This window comes from Solenopsis invicta, chromosome 12 (genome assembly GCF_016802725.1).
Source record: "Solenopsis invicta isolate M01_SB chromosome 12, UNIL_Sinv_3.0, whole genome shotgun sequence".
Lineage (NCBI taxonomy): Eukaryota > Metazoa > Arthropoda > Insecta > Hymenoptera > Formicidae > Solenopsis > Solenopsis invicta.
Genome location: NC_052675.1, coordinates 7,825,907 through 7,842,079, shown reverse-complemented (window position 1 = coordinate 7,842,079; position 16,173 = coordinate 7,825,907). Strand labels below are relative to the sequence as shown.

The following is a 16,173-nucleotide window of genomic DNA, read 5'->3' as shown; positions in this document are numbered from 1 at the left end:
AAAAAATGTTTAACGCTTAAAATATACCTTTAGATTTGGGTTGTTGGCTAGCGTATGATAAATATACCACAGGCGCGTAGTAACATAGTAAGCTATAAGTACATCCACAGTATAATGGCCATGAGCTACCAAGATCATAGTTACCCCGACGAGTACCGCCAGACCAGCCAACCAATGGATCGGTTGACATCTCCGCGGAGAATCTGAAATTACGCCAACATCAAGCGTATATCCGTATTTATTTCTCGAACAAATGACGGAGATACGTACATTCCTTAATGATCAGGTAACTGAGTACAAGCACGACCGTGTGCCCACTGTAAATGTAATCTCCGCAATAAGTGTGTTTGCCGTTAATGGACAAGCCGAAACCGGAGATGAGTTGGAGGACCCTTTTCGTTACGAGAAGCGGACTGGTGTTATTCGCCTTCGGGCTGCAATAGTAAGTTTTACTAGCGATCGGTACAACCGTCACATACATCGTTATGCTCCGCATCATGTAGAGCAAGCCCATCAGCAGAAATATTCGTCTAGCTATTATGAATCTGTGGAAATAAATTTGGTCGTTAGATTAATAAACTTCATCTTTAGCGAGAATTATTCAGCATCGACATTTATCGCTGGTTTTGTACGTACCTATGTTTATGAAAAATAATAAAAACCATCGCGGAATTAGACATGATCATAATCAGGACTTCCGAGACGTTAAGCGCCCAATCTTGAGCGGTGACATTGTCCAGCACCACGTCGGGAAGCGGTCCGTATGTATTCCTGTCTGGAACGCGCTCGTGTACCATCGCGAGGGAAGCCGTCGTCAGGATAAAGTTTACGACCATAAAGAGAAATGCTAGAACGGAAAACAGCGGCTTACATACAGGTATATATACAGGTATATGTGTATCCCTCTACTCGAATGCATTTATCATGCCATTTTCCTTTTTCCCCCCTTTTTTTTTTAATATTGCATTCCTCGTTTCCGAGGATCCGTTCGAAAGAAAGAATAACAGCAGCATTAATCGACTTTGTCATGCAACGATTATCCGCATCAGATCGTAACAGATCTCTACGTAACGGGACTCGCGAAATCCGCTGCTCTATACATTTGTGTGCATTTCACGAACAGCGGCGAACATACAGTTGCCCGTCGATTAATTCTAATGCAAAAAGTTATCGTGATGAATCGCGTGAGCTCGAAAAAAGAGGAGATCCATTCGAGGGAAGCTGTTTATGAGACTGATGTATCGAACAAATTCCAGGCCACGTAACGACCTCGATCTCGATGGTTTCCCTGCTGTGAACAAACGTTACGGAACCAAACTGGAGAGGCTCCGAGCTCTAAGATCGGCAGTGTTAGAAATTAGAAAATCTCGCTTAGAAAAATCTTCAGAATCGTGTTCAAAAAATTGTTGGCGTGGTAAAAATTGAGGAAGCTGATCGGCCGCATGTTTCTCGAGTAAATTAGATATATTTGATATTATAATTATAATAATTCAAGAGTATGCATACGTTTTAACTGTATATTGTTTAATGATCGAAATATCTATTTATATTGTAACCAAAAAACTAAAAAAAAAATTTTTTTTTTCTAAAATTTATAATTAAAATTATTTCATAATTATATTCTGATTTGCGACACCGCGAAATATTCGAGATACAATTAAGAGGATGCTAAAGTAACAGAAGAACTTCCTCGACGTCGGTCCTACAGATCACTGCTAATTATTTTTTGAGCAAGACCAGGCTATTGCTCTTTGTTCATTGCATAGATCTGTCTTTGTTTTTTGATTATTTCGCCATCTGCGAAAAGTCCTATCAACTACTGTCGACTACCATATTGCTCTGTTTATGACAGTTTAGCTTCGCTGAACGAAATACGCATGTAGTAAAAGCACATTAAGATATCTTTTTTGTTAGATGTTTAATCGTAATTTCACGCGGTCAGTGTTATTCGTGCTTGTTTTCTGAAGTGCGCTCTACTATCATTTTGTACGTACGAGCTACACAACTTCTCTGTTAAAGTAAAGTTAACCTCAGGCGATGGCTATACGAGTGAATTTTTAATGATTTATAAACTTTTGTTCGATTTTCTTGTAAAATTGATTTCAGCGCACTTTCTTTTTACGCGTATTTTAATTTAAAAAAAATTTTTGTGATTCTGTAACGCCAATTTGAAGATATTTAGTGCAATGTAAATGTCGATAATTCATGGTACTTTAGCATTCTCTTAAGAGAAAAGGAGAAATTTATTTTAATAATTGTAATAACAAACAGTTTTTTTTTACAATTTTCTGATATTATGATCTCGTGATCAATAGCGTAAACAATAGCGTACTCCGATGCAATTATCGTTTCAAATGAAATATAGCTTGGTTGAAGCTTGGTATAAATTTTTTTCAGCTCTTTGGAAATCTTAAACTGTTATTTTAAAATGCGAACAGAAATTGTTATATGATCTTATGGGGTAGAATTTTCATACGTGTTTTCTTTTCAAAATACGTAAAAAAATTATAAAAGCTTTGCGTTTCTAGAGAAGGAATAATTCTCTACAGCGACCAATCTGGTTTTCGCACGTTTTTCTTACCGAGAAACGTTTTCCACTTTTCCTTGGGAAAACGCGGCTCTTCGCGAAGCGGCGCCGGCATGTCAATCTTGATGATGCCGCCGCCGGAGCCGTTCGGTATCCCAGAATGTCTGCCCAGGCCTTCGATATCCTTTTCATCCTCGTCATCCTCGTAATAGTCCGAGCCCGAGGCCACTCCAGACCACTTGTCCTTGCTCTTGGACAACGGCGCACCCGGCAATAGCGGCTGTCGTTGATAAACATCGCTGGACTGCGCCATACCGCTGCTGCTTCCATCAACCGCCGCTTCAATATCTCTCTCGTGGCCCTCCCCAGCGCCCAACGGTCGATCGAAGCTTCCGTAATCGTTGTGCAAGCTAGTGGCCTTGGGATCCAATACCATCCTGCACAGAACAGAAGTCGTCTTGTCCTGATTGACGAATTTGAATTTCGGGGCCGAGCCTTAAGATAGAGGCAGGCAGGAGACACCGAAATCGTATTCTCGGCTAGTTTCATCATCGGTGATGAGACAGCAAAAAACGAGAAGAACGCGTGTGAATCTGCCGAAAGGAAGCTGACCTTGGCATGTGCTACTTGATCGCGTAAAAGGATAACCCCGAGCACTATTGTTTAATCTAGATTCGTGGGATAAAAAGAAATTACTTTGTGCGCGCGTCTGTTGGGTGTAAAATACAAGTGACACTATCTATCCTCGCGTTACAACATCCTATTGTATGTATACGTATCAGAGTCGTCTGACTGAGTTTTAAGCCCAACATAGAAACAAGCATTTTTTTGGTCAAATTAAGTTTTATTTTTCAACCTAATTTCCATTTAAGGCGATACACCCAGCAATGCTCTCACTCCTTTAATCCATTCAAATAGTAGTTGGCGTTTTGCTCTGTAAAATGCGGCTGTTTTCTTTTTCGCAATTTCTGCCTTCAGCTTGTCAATTAATAATAAGTGTATTGCATCCCCGTTATTATTTTACCTTTTTCAAGATAGTCAATGAACACAAGTCCACGACTATCCCAAAAAACAGTCGCCATAACCTTTCTGACCAATAAAAACCTTCTTTGGAGCAGGCTCACCCTAGTCTACTGTTTTGACTGTTCCTTCGTCTTAAAAGTGAAGAGGTGGTTTCATCAACAGTTATTATTCGACGCAAAAAATTCGACTCGTTTTCATTAAACTGCATTCAAAATAGAACCTTGAAAATGTTCATTCAAATGCGTTTTTGGTCCACAGTGAACAGCGTGACACCCAACGTGCGGTTAGCTTACGCATGTCTAATTCTACAGCCAATATATGACAAACACATTCCTTAGATATGTTTTGCCATCTTTCTAACTTTGATTTGGCAACCGTCCAGTACCATTTGGTGAACTTTTTCAATGTTATCGATGGTGGTCGCAGTTGTTGGTCGTCCCAAACTTTCATCACCAACCAAACTGTACGATCACGTTTAAATTCAGCTACCTACCTTTCTACAGTGGCAAATAATGGACTAGAGTCCTCGTAAACAGCGTCCAATTCGGTTTTAATTTGCGGAGGCATATTGCCTTTCAAATGCAAGAATTTAATCACAGCACGATATTAGATTTTTTCAATTTTTATAAAAATATTGACAGTGACTAGTACAAATGATTGTCAAACAACAACTGAGCATCCAAAATGGCTACAATTTTCTCAGGTATCTTTCAAAGCATGTACGATTGTAGTATCAGAATGGTTTTGACGAGTAATGCCATCTTCATGTTGAGGCTCAAAACTTTTCAGACGATCCTCGTATTATTTGTTGCAAAATGCGATTAATCGTTTCGAAAGTATCACCTTTTTCTTCTCTTTCTCTCTCTTCATATTCTTATCTAGAATGCTTAAACTCAATTTTTCTCTAACTTGAAAAAAAAAAATTAAAGTTTATTCAATGTTGAATGCTGATCGCTCGCGTTCAACGTTCAGCGCACCGATAAAATTGATATTACACGTGACACACATCTGCGAACAGTGCACACATTTACCCGAAGCGTCCATTGCGCTTCACGCCCCGTAAAGCACGATATTTTTAGACGTATAAAGGGAGAAGGTTCGTAACGACTCGGAAAGAAAGCGGGGATTCTCTCTCTCTCTCTCTCTCAATCGAATTGACGAAGCCGCTCACCACGATGCTCGAGATGACTGTCCGTCTGAGAATAGAGCAAAGACTCATACCGCACGATGCGAGAATCGCAAACCGGAAGGACGCGAACTCGTATTATATCCAGGGGCCTGTGTTCCAGGACACAGGCGATCAAGGTGCGATCAACCAAATGAAATTCAACGTGCAGTGCTGAGGTAAAAAATGTTTATGCACGTGTATTCTTTTGCCTACGCTGCAGCGCCGCAAGCAAGTAACGATTAATATGACCAGCGTAGTGACGAGTGTGTGTAATCCTCGTGTAAAAAAAAATTTTTATTTTCTTACGTAATATCATTGTGACGAGTCTCTCCTTTTATCTGTGCCTCGTACACATCGCTTGACATCTCCGAAAACACGTAACCGCAGCGCGACACGACGCGACGGCGACGTTCCGCGTTCGTTATGCGGGATCTACAATACGGTCGTTACGATGTTACGACGCGGACACTGCGATAGACCAATCAGAGAAGAAAAAAAAGCCATACAGTCTCTTCTTTGATTGATCCGTCGCGTTGCAGCGCCGTACCCAATGATTGCATTGTAGATCCCGCATGAGACTACAATCAACCATATATTCTCTAATGGAATGCATCGTGCCACGTGTTGCTTTCGATTGGCGAACGGGTTATACCGCGTCGGAATGATGTGTCTACCCGCGATATAAATGTTTAACATCAAGGACCATGCTTAACGCGATACATGATTTCATGGGAAAGGTAACGGCTGCATGCGTCGGACACCTCTGCCCGACAACTCGAGGCGCGATAAGGCCAAGTATCGTTCAAGTTTATTGAACAAATTACGGTCCGACGATGCAGAAAATGATAGTTTGCGTTCATAGCCCAGAACGATTACATAATTGTACTACTGTAACGTATCTCTTCTCTCGGTTAGTCGACCAGTGTCACAAGATACAGTTTAAACAAAAAAATCTTTAAAAAGTTCTCAAAATTGAAATTGTCTTATTTAAACTCGATAGTTATTTCGTGGAAAAACAGCGCCGAAAGAAATGAGATACAGTCAACGAGTTTAACAATAATTTATTAAAAAGGTTTGCTATTAATGACAAAAATATGAATAATTAAATGGTAGTTTTGCCATTAAATTTCTATTAATGACAAAAAAATTCAGTTATTCAATTCTAATGAGGAACGCCTGAAAAAGAAATATAAAGATTGAGAGAGACTTTATTACTTGAGAGAGAGAGAGAGAGAGAGAGAGAGAGAGAGAGAGAGAGAGAGAGAGAGAGAGAACGAGTGGCGAGGAGAGAAAGAGAGGGACAGAAACAGAGACTTCGTTACTCGAATGGGGTGTATTTCACTTGCACATCGTTCACTTGCCCACAGACCACTCACACGCTTGACCAGTGGAAAATCTCTATACGTCGGCCGCCGTGAGTGGTGGTGGACAAATGAACAGTGTGTAAGTGAACTGTTCCCACTCGAATGTACGGGCGGCTCGAGGTTTCTTTACCTGCGTAAGGAGGCCTGACGCAGTACGAGAGAATCAATTGCCAAAATTCTAGAATATTCGATTCGAGAGAGAAAACAAATGTCTTTTAGATCTTGGTGATCTTTAGACTTCCCTTCAGGAACAACGGATATCTATAAGATCTCGATGATCCTTAGACGAAGGAACGGCGGGTATCCTTAAGATCCTGATAATCTTAAGACGAGTATTCCCCGAAGGAACGGCGAGGGTCTTTAAGATCCTGATGGTCTTAAGACGAACAGAGAGAGGTTGCAGAACATGTCTGTAAGATCTTTGCGATCTTCAGACAAACACTGACCTTCAGACGAACCTGAGAGAGAGAGAGAGAGAGAGAGACCTGCCACCAGGAAGCTCGTGATTATATTGAACGTATCTAGCTCGGTATTTGAGTCTTGGTCTTCGTTTCTGTAACCACGAGGAATTGATCGTTCTTTTTTCGAGAATAGCGTGCACGCACAAAATGAGAAGATTTTCACTCAAGAAGCGTCCGAACAACAATGACTCAAGAATGAATGAATTCGATCCGCCAGCCGTTAGAATTGGAGAGAAGAGTGGGGCGGAAAACGAAAATGTGTCGCTGGCCTATAGTATTTTGTGCATCTCCATCCGGTCGAGGCGAATGAAGCTCTTCTTGAGCGCCCATACGTGCCCAATACCGACGAAACGTTAAAGCGCGTTTATTTAAACAAAATATATAGATAGTTTGTGAAATTTTAAATACATTCCTTCTCTGTTGAACAAGTGATATCGTGTAGTAATTTTTGTAATTGTACCTACTATAATTGAAGATTCCTAACTCTTTGCGTTTCAAGTGCCGGTCTTGTTGACACTTTAAGAATTTTGACATTCAACTTTAACGTATCAATTACTGCCAATTGATAATAACAGTAAAAATTGAGCTAAAATGTAATATATTATTTCTTTTTTAATATCTCTTTTTATTTCGGGATCTTTTTAAATAAATGTGAAATATATGACACGTAGCTATTGTGAAAACCACGGGTGAATCAATATCGGCGCGCGAAATAAACTGTAAGCATTGCAAAGTGCAAAGAGTTTTAATTTAAAGCTGTTATATTACGCGAGAAAATATGGTACATAAAAAAATTTTTAAACCATCGTCGTCGATAACTATCTTTCTCGGCATTTTTACTAAGAAAACAATTAACTTTGAATCCACTTTTGCGAGATAACGCGCGCAGATACAGGATTTAATAATACGGTCTTATTTATGACTTGGCGTAAAAATGCGAGTTTCTAGAATAATCCAACACGATTGCACCCAGAAGACTTTTCGCGTAAAACGCCAGGAAATGGATTCCCAAGGCGGATATTACTTTTACGGGGTTAAAAGACGGGATTCTTGGAATGCGACTTCTCGGTTCATGTCGATAAGTCGAGGGCTTTCTCACCTCAATAATGACCCCTTTTGACCCAACTAGCGATCTCGTAGTTGATCGCTCGAAAGGAGTATGATTGTGAGAATCATTGCAACTAATCCAAATACCACTTTCAAAGAAAATTAAAGATTTTGTGTTACGTTTACGTGAGTTTATATAAATCGAGAGAGAGAGAGAGAGAGAGAGAGAGAGAGAGAGAGAGAGAATGAGAGAATAGACGCGCACAAAAATTGTTTGTCAAAAAGAGTAATCAATCAATTCTTTTATGCATTTATGTGTACAACAAAGAACCATTTTATGCTTTTGGAAAAGTATATCGAAAACGAAACACTGATTCATCATCAACTAATGGTGAATAAACATTTTTTTAGTTATAAAATATTGTGTTAGATTTAAAAAAATATCTTAATAAATTCTATTTGTAAAATTATTTATTATTAAAAATTGAAAAATTCAAAATCTACACGCACACACACGCACGCACGCAAACACACACACACACACACACACACACACACACACACACACACGCACACGCACGCACGCACAATACACACATATTACATTTTGGTTATTTTGAAGCATATATTTAATCTCAATGTTAATCGTATTATTACTTAAGGTTTTATAATATATTTTAAAAAATTACACAAAAAAAGTTGTAGAAGACATTTAATCAAGTTGAAAAATTTAATCAAGTTAACAACTTTTTTCTCAGTGTAGAACTGCTACCCTATAAAGGTGTAAAGACCATTCTACAATAGCATAAACTCAACTATAAGTGGTTGTAAAATATTATAAGGCGCAGAAGGTTTTATCCATTTCTATCGAGGTAAATTAACTTTAATCTCGGTTTTTCTTATTCGTAAAACTAAAAAAAAAAAGATAAAAAGGATGTTAAACTAATTAAAGCTAATTAGCATTGGTATAAATGGACGTACAACTGCATCTTACAATCATTTAAGATTATAATTACGCTACTGTAAAACGGCTTTAAAGGCGCTTAAAATGTGTCTACAGCTTACTCGCATAATAATGCAAGTTGTGTACTGCTATGTACGTCTCGTTTACTGCGCAATACTCGCGTATCGTTTAATCGCTCTGCTTTATTTCAATTAAATTGCAAAACTCATTAGTATTGTATTTAACAACTTAACATTTCGTAGTACGCATGATTAAACTGATAACTTGTGTCAAATTTCTGCATAAAAAAGAAAAAGAATTAGAAGAGTATTTTATCGTTCAATAAAAATATTTCGCCATACAATGACGACTGTTGATTCCAAATTTGAAATTAAATATCAAATATCTAAAATATTTTAAACGCACTCGCATTTAATTTAATTACTAAATTTGATTAATCCTTTAATCACACGCTTGTAAACGAGACACTACGTATATAAAGTATGATAATATCAGCTTTTAAAGACGGATTATTTACTTATTCAGTTAGATACTTACTATTCTAAAGTTTTATATAAGTCTAGTATGTAGAGGACTCTGTAACTTTTGTAACAGATGAATATTTTCACATAACTACGTTCGAGAATATACTATACTATCTAGCACTTCGTAATCTATTAGCGCGGAAATACGACAAAACTTTACGACAGCTAAATACAGTTGTGTCTATTGTCTTTTACTACTACCACTATTGTACTATTATAACGCGTCACTATGCCAAATTACACTATGCGGTTTATTGTAGAACAGGATAAGCATAACCGTTTGTCAATGTAAAATGTAATGTCAATATAAATGCAACAATGTTCATTTATCAACATTCATAGAATTCTATATTACACGATTACAATAGCTTTATTTATTTCGGAGGAACACAGAAATGATTCGGAAGAACATAAAAAAAAACCCCGTATGTATGTATTTAATGCTCATGTGAATGCATATTAGTGATAAAATATATCGTGTACTGATAACAGAACTAAAGACCTCATGTACGTTTCGACATTACTTTGTGAACAAATATGTTATTTATGCCTTTCGAAAAGAAATGCATTGCAAGAAAAGAATACTTAAAAAATAATTAATTTTGTTTAACAAATAAAAATCTTTTTTACTTGGAGAATTTCAAAGATACATTCTCTTTTCAGAATCGTGATTTTTCACGATTGACAACAAAATATTGCGTGTAACATTTGGGTAAAATACACCAAATGTTCAACAAATGTGATTTACGACTTTTGGTTAATTGATTCAAGGTAAACAAGATACGAAATTTATTCACTCAACAAAGAACAGAAATATGATTTACGACCTAATCAATATTATCTCGTAAAAATCGATTATTCGTGACATTCGTGACAATCAAGATATACATACAGTCAAATTTATCATGCATTTATCTTTTATCATTACTCCAAAAAAAAAAAAAAACAAAAAAATTGTAGTGGTATCGCAACAATCAAAACCGCTTTATTTTCAATACCTATGACTTTAACTGCATTCTCTTATTAAATTAAACGCGTCGCAAAATTACTCTTCCATCGCACGTCACAGACGAAGTCATTTGTGGAACTGTACGGTCTTCCCGTTGTCACACAATGGCAATGGTGCAAAATAGAAAATTGCGCTAAAGTTCTAGATTATATTGAAAATAGAAATTATAACACTCGTAAGATCTTTTTCGCAAACTTTATCGTGATAATTATGTGATAATTATGTTTTTCCTTTATATATAGAAAAAAACGCGTCAAAATTTTGTATCTGAATAAATTATTTTATAAAAAGAGCGGTCGAAAGCTTTATCGATAAAAATTAATCAGTTTCATCGGCTTGTACTCTCTAAATCTAAATCAATGAAATCTTACTGATTTGCAGTGCTATACTTAAAATTATATCAATCAGTGAGAATACTTCGCTCAAGAGGAGGGTACTCTCACTGATTGATATAGTTACAAGTGCAACAAACAGTTTATCGTTTTCCGATGAATAATACACTGATTCTGTTTTAGGGGGTACAGTGAGCTATCATCTTTTCTAAAATCGCTTCAAGATGTCTCAACAAAAAGGTTTTAAATATCACAAATTTCTAAATCCAGAATAATATATAATTCCTTTCTTAAATAGAGAAAACCTCTATAATTAAAATAAACATTTTCAAAAATGAGAATTTAATTTTTATTTTATCTATATATCTATATATCTATCAAATTTCTCATATGTCAAGAATTTCCTAGATCTATTAAATCAACTATAATAGTTTTAGTCTAGTCGAGATAAATACAATTATCGTTTTCGTGACCACAGGGTCATGGAAGCTCGGAAAGATCGATCGAGGGTTCAGTCACCGCTATTCATACACGCATGGTTCAACAAGAAGCTGTATCAGAAAACTAACGAGATTTCTACAATCTTGTTGTTATATGCGTCAGAATGATTCATATTCACTGAATAATTTACATTAACGCGATTCGTTCAAACAGTATTGCGAAAAGTATTGATTATTGTATCTATTCTATGAAAAAGTCTTCTTGAACGATTCATTTCGCGAACCGAACGATATTTGAAGAAAACTGAACAGCATGTTACCAGCATGTTACCAGTCGAATAATTTTTTGAACGAGTTTATTATTATAAAAATTACAGAACTAATATATTTATATTAATTATCAACACACTAGGATAGACATCGTTTTTATCAGACATTGTAAAAAATGAAAAGAGAGAGATAAATCGTAAAATAATTTTTTCTGAATATTTTAGTGTCAAATAAACATTATTAATAAGACAGCTTGCCCATTAGTTTCATATGTCGAGAAAGATAACATAGTGATCATACAAACGAATTTTTACGAGATACAGATTATCGGGCAAAAATTTTGCAACAAACAACTGATATGACTGCTTGCGTCATACTAAAAAAATGCAAGAAATTGGTCCATGTAATACTTTTTTTAGAATTCATCATTAATACTTTCAAGTTTTTTTAATCAAATTAAATTTTTTCGCGCGCAATTTTTTTTTTTCTTAATCTGCTAATTCGAGCACGAACGCTTCTGAGAGAAATCTATGTAATTACGTCACGAATGAATCGTCACTAACCCATGACTCATTCCCTTTTTCCTCTCAACTGATTCACGGCAGCAAACCGCTAATATTTTTAATTAATTTCTAATCGTACATATAGATGCCACATTGGCAGCGTCGAGGCATCGAATGATGACGTCAACTCAGTAAATAACATTAGGAAATAAATTTTACATTCGCGAATATATGTTATTGTAGCGGGAAAAATAATACTAAATTATACTCGTTAATATACATGACGAGATACTCGTTACAATAAATTCTCAACACAAATTCAACGAAATAATAGTATTAATTATTAACTATAAATAAAAACAGAACTACGTGATAATCCTCGTTTGACATTTTTGAAAAAAAATCTTGTGATAATGCGATTACAATTTCTCATTACTTTATGTATAATTACAGAAATAACTAATATAGATTTAGTAAATAAACCATATGATTTTGAAAGATATATTATCGCTGTTTACATATAACAAGCGTTTCTTATATGTATGCAAATAATTATATTTAGCAAAAACGGTCACAAATATGATGAAATTTGGAGAGTTCAGGAAAATTTGCTTATGTTATATGTATTTAATATACATTTAACTATATATATATATATATATATATATATATTTACTTTTCCAAATGGCTATTTATTTTTATTTAAAAATTTAAAATTTTACTGAAATAATTTTGGTTATTGAACAATTTATATGAGCGTATAAATCGATAGAATTAGGTTCTTTTATACATCCAATACACTTGCCTCTATCGCATGATGACGAATCATAACGCATAAATTTAAAATTGATCAAAAAACAAAAGCGAATAAAGATCAACTTAATTCAATCATTTCTGCAGGCCTATTCTGTAACTTTTAGCGACAATTCGATATCGTTACAGCGTTGTTGCGCAGATATTATACATGGTAGAAAAGCTACGCAACGACATTAACAATACCGAGCTGTCGTTAAGAGTTACAGAATACGCCTACTATTATGTAAAGAGGGCAAGAAGCCATAGCAAAAAAACAATGTTTCGTGTAGGATAATTCCAATGTTGGTAGATACGCCGCGCCTATTGAAAACGCAATTTATCAAGCATTACTTTCTATGTTTATAAGACGAACTCTCTATAAAAATTTTATACTATCTACTACTATCAAAAAATTAAAATAAGTAAAATATTTTTTTTCTTATATTAAAAAAAAACTTAGAAACTCCTTACACTTTTTGCCATCATATCAAAAGTACTGGAATATATGACCACTCGTGAGTGGAACAATGAAGCTGAACAAGAAGTTGAATATTTGTATTTTGGTTTACTCCATCCTTTACTATCTTTTTACATTTATGTGCCTCAAATTAATCACTAAGCCTTTTACACTCTTTACAGAAAAAGCAATAATTTTACATGTTATAATACATCGTTATGTTACTCATAACATTGACAAATTAATTTACGATGGTTACGTTAATATTATTAGTAAAAATCTGAAACCATAAAATACAAGATAACATATAAAGGCAAAAGTTGCGAGCAAATTACCTTCGCTCTTATTTCGTCTGATTACTGCGGCGTAAATACCAAAATTACTTTGCATTGCTTTCGGCTGTTTGCACATCAATTCAATAATAAAACTCCGAGAATAATAAATAAATATTATTTAAAGCTTGTATATTTATCAATGATTCAAATCTATTACATACGATATGATCTTTGATGAAATTGACTTTCAATAAGAATATAGAAACGATTAGTCAATAAGGCGCTCGAGACTACTTTTACTTGTTATTGAAAAAGAATGTACACATGGAAATGCATCAAGTTCGATTCGAAGGTATCCAATATTTTGGATAGAAGAATATATAATTGCACTTACAGCCGATGAAAATTCGAAAACCGATATCTTTTGTGGTTCAATTTTACTAAGTCGCTTCTTAATTCGTTCGTTGATAATCCAAGGATTGATACAGTATCGATGTAAACATTGATATTGATAAGTATCTATTGACAACAGGGATTTGTCACAGAGCCTATCTTTCGCGACGTCCGTCGTTTTGACGTCATCGTCACATCACGGACATAAATACAAAATGAATGTCGCGCGTTTTTACCTATCTACAAATTACTGCAAAGACATTGAACACAGAACAAAGCATTATCTGGGGGAAAATTCATGTATACAAGAAAAAAAAAGGGGAACAGAGACGAGAAAATGTTCTAATTAGTCCTATTGATCATATCATAAATAGTAAAATCAACAGAGCACTAGAGATATCGAGCGTGTTCTTACTCACATGTCAAGTAAAAAAACTGATTGTACAGACTTCATACTGCCACGACACATAATTACTACAGAAAGAAAGACCGCGTGCGGGTTAACGAAGAAAAGAGACACAAAGAAGGAGACGGAGACCTGGAGAGAGGGAAATTGCGGTAACTCTGGACGGAAGAGATAAGCGGGGAAGGGAGAGAGAGAGAGAGAGAAATGCGAGGGCAGGGCCGAATAATCGAAACGACCGACGATGGGCGGATAAAAACCAAGAGTGAAAGTTAGACTCCAGTTAATGTCGCGTATAAAAATAAAATATTTCTTTCGTAAAATTAAAAATTACACTATTATTAAGAGGCAAACACCGATACACAGTTTATAAGAATATGCGCCACGAAGAAGCGACAAATTGTTAAAGAAAATCATGGATATACATACGTGAAAGTGGCGAGAAAATCCAAAAACATGAGTTAAAAACTTTCAAGATCAATGCCGATCAAAACGAAACAACGAAATCGGAATAACGCACTCATGCTGTTTTAGCTATTAGCGGAGCGTGCGTGACGATGGAAACTGAATCAAGATCAAGTGAAAGGCCAAATCGCTTGAGGGCGCCCGCGCCGTGAGAGGCACTGCTCTAAAAATATCTAGTTGAACAAGAATTTGATATTTCACATTGCGCGTGCACAATCATTCGAATTAATGCTACGAATGCTACGAATAAAGAGAAAAATATATCTTCCCAATGTAAACTTTGACGCATTTGGGTACGAGCTAAGTGCCGAGATGCGCGAAAAATCAAGATCCTAATTTTAACAATCTAAAATTTAGCGGATCTAAAAATGGATGCAACGTAACAGCTAGCTTTCTCGCCCGCGCGTTCACTCGTGTACGTGCACTCGGCAATGGCTAAAAGTACCCGCGCACTCGTAATATGTGTCATATGTGCGCACAGGTGATTAAGGCTGTTTTCCAGCTAGAACACGCTGTGTTACACTGTGTTATATTGTGTAAAGTTGGAACGCAGTTTAGTTTTACAGTGTAACACACGAGTGCATTATAATCTTCTCATTTTTATAAGTATTAAGCGCTTCTATAATAGATTTATCTTTTAGGATAAACAAATTTTTCAAAATTGTTTAAATCGGTACTTTGATTCTTATAAATCAGAAATTCATAGGCTTTATAGAAGGTTAGGTTACAAAACTTTGGTCATAAGTTGAATTAATCATAAATTGAACAGCATTTATATTTCATATATTTAAAGATTTATAAATAAAAATTGAATTTTATATAAATGAAATATTATTTATGTAAAATAATTATTTTATTACTAAAAATGATTATAGACTTCTATTTACAAAATAACAAAACAAAAATGTTTTTAAAGATTATAATCGTTAACATAATTTGCTATTATAAAATATTTAAAAATAATTATTATTTGCTGTTATAAACAGCTTGTAACTTAAACTGCACTTATACATTAACTGCAATAAATGATTAGAAAACGATACTATTCTTATCTTAAAAACATTTATTTTTATTATAATTTATTATATTGTTATATATTATATCTTTATTTTAATGTAACTATCTAACTTTTATAAATGTCGGTTGCACTGATGTGCACGCTGAAACTTAGATTTTTGTCGTGTCAGGCAGAGTAATACTGTGTCACTGTTGGAACACTCCGTGTTGCACACAGTGTTACACTGTGGCCTCTGTGTACTTGTTGGAAAACCCCCTAACATGGCAATCTAACGTTACCTAAGCGTCCCCAATCGATCGCTCTTTCACGCGTGATTTTACGCTTGCTTCGGTTATAGTCGCACCTTTGTAAAGAGAAGCTTTGGTGAGAAAGATTGACGAATGTCATAAATCTCAAAAAAGTGTTGGAATCTATGAAGTTGTCACGATATTTTGTTAATATGAAAAAAATATATAGAATTCCAATGGCACTTTTCATAGTTCCAAAGTTCCTTATAAAAATTAAAGTCCTAGAAATCAGAGAGTCGACATAAAAGAATATGATTTGATTGGCAGTCTAAATTACGTCATCATGTGGATATATCGTCCGTGTAGTATTCAACAGGAAAAAAATGGCGGTATCGACCTATTTTACTCTATCTAATACCCATTAGTAAAAAAAATGGCGGTATCGATCTAGCCTAACTATGCCGTGACGCCTCTCTAATAAAAATAACGAAGAGTTCTGCATTTTTTA

General features: G+C 35.3%; 1 protein-coding gene across 7 annotated transcripts in view; it reads right to left on the bottom strand.

The window, feature by feature from the left end:
* Positions 1 to 16,173, bottom strand: part of LOC105198487 (phosphatidylcholine:ceramide cholinephosphotransferase 2) — a 30,655-nt gene that overhangs the window by 5,004 nt on the left and 9,478 nt on the right. For 3 of the 7 annotated variants that reach the window (XM_011165202.3, XM_011165211.3, XM_026137159.2), the window contains exons 2-5: positions 2,582 to 2,964; positions 637 to 847; positions 271 to 545; positions 28 to 203 (exon numbers count right to left, since the gene is read on the bottom strand). In XM_011165202.3, the coding sequence (XP_011163504.1) occupies positions 28 to 203; positions 271 to 545; positions 637 to 847; positions 2,582 to 2,964 (1,045 nt within the window). Of the gene's footprint in view, positions 1 to 27; positions 204 to 270; positions 546 to 636; positions 848 to 2,581; positions 2,965 to 4,043; positions 4,979 to 5,024; positions 5,764 to 13,971; positions 15,259 to 16,173 lie in introns of those variants that run through there. The other 4 variants (XM_011165206.3, XM_011165207.3, XM_026137157.2 and 1 more) reach the window with 4 other exon arrangements.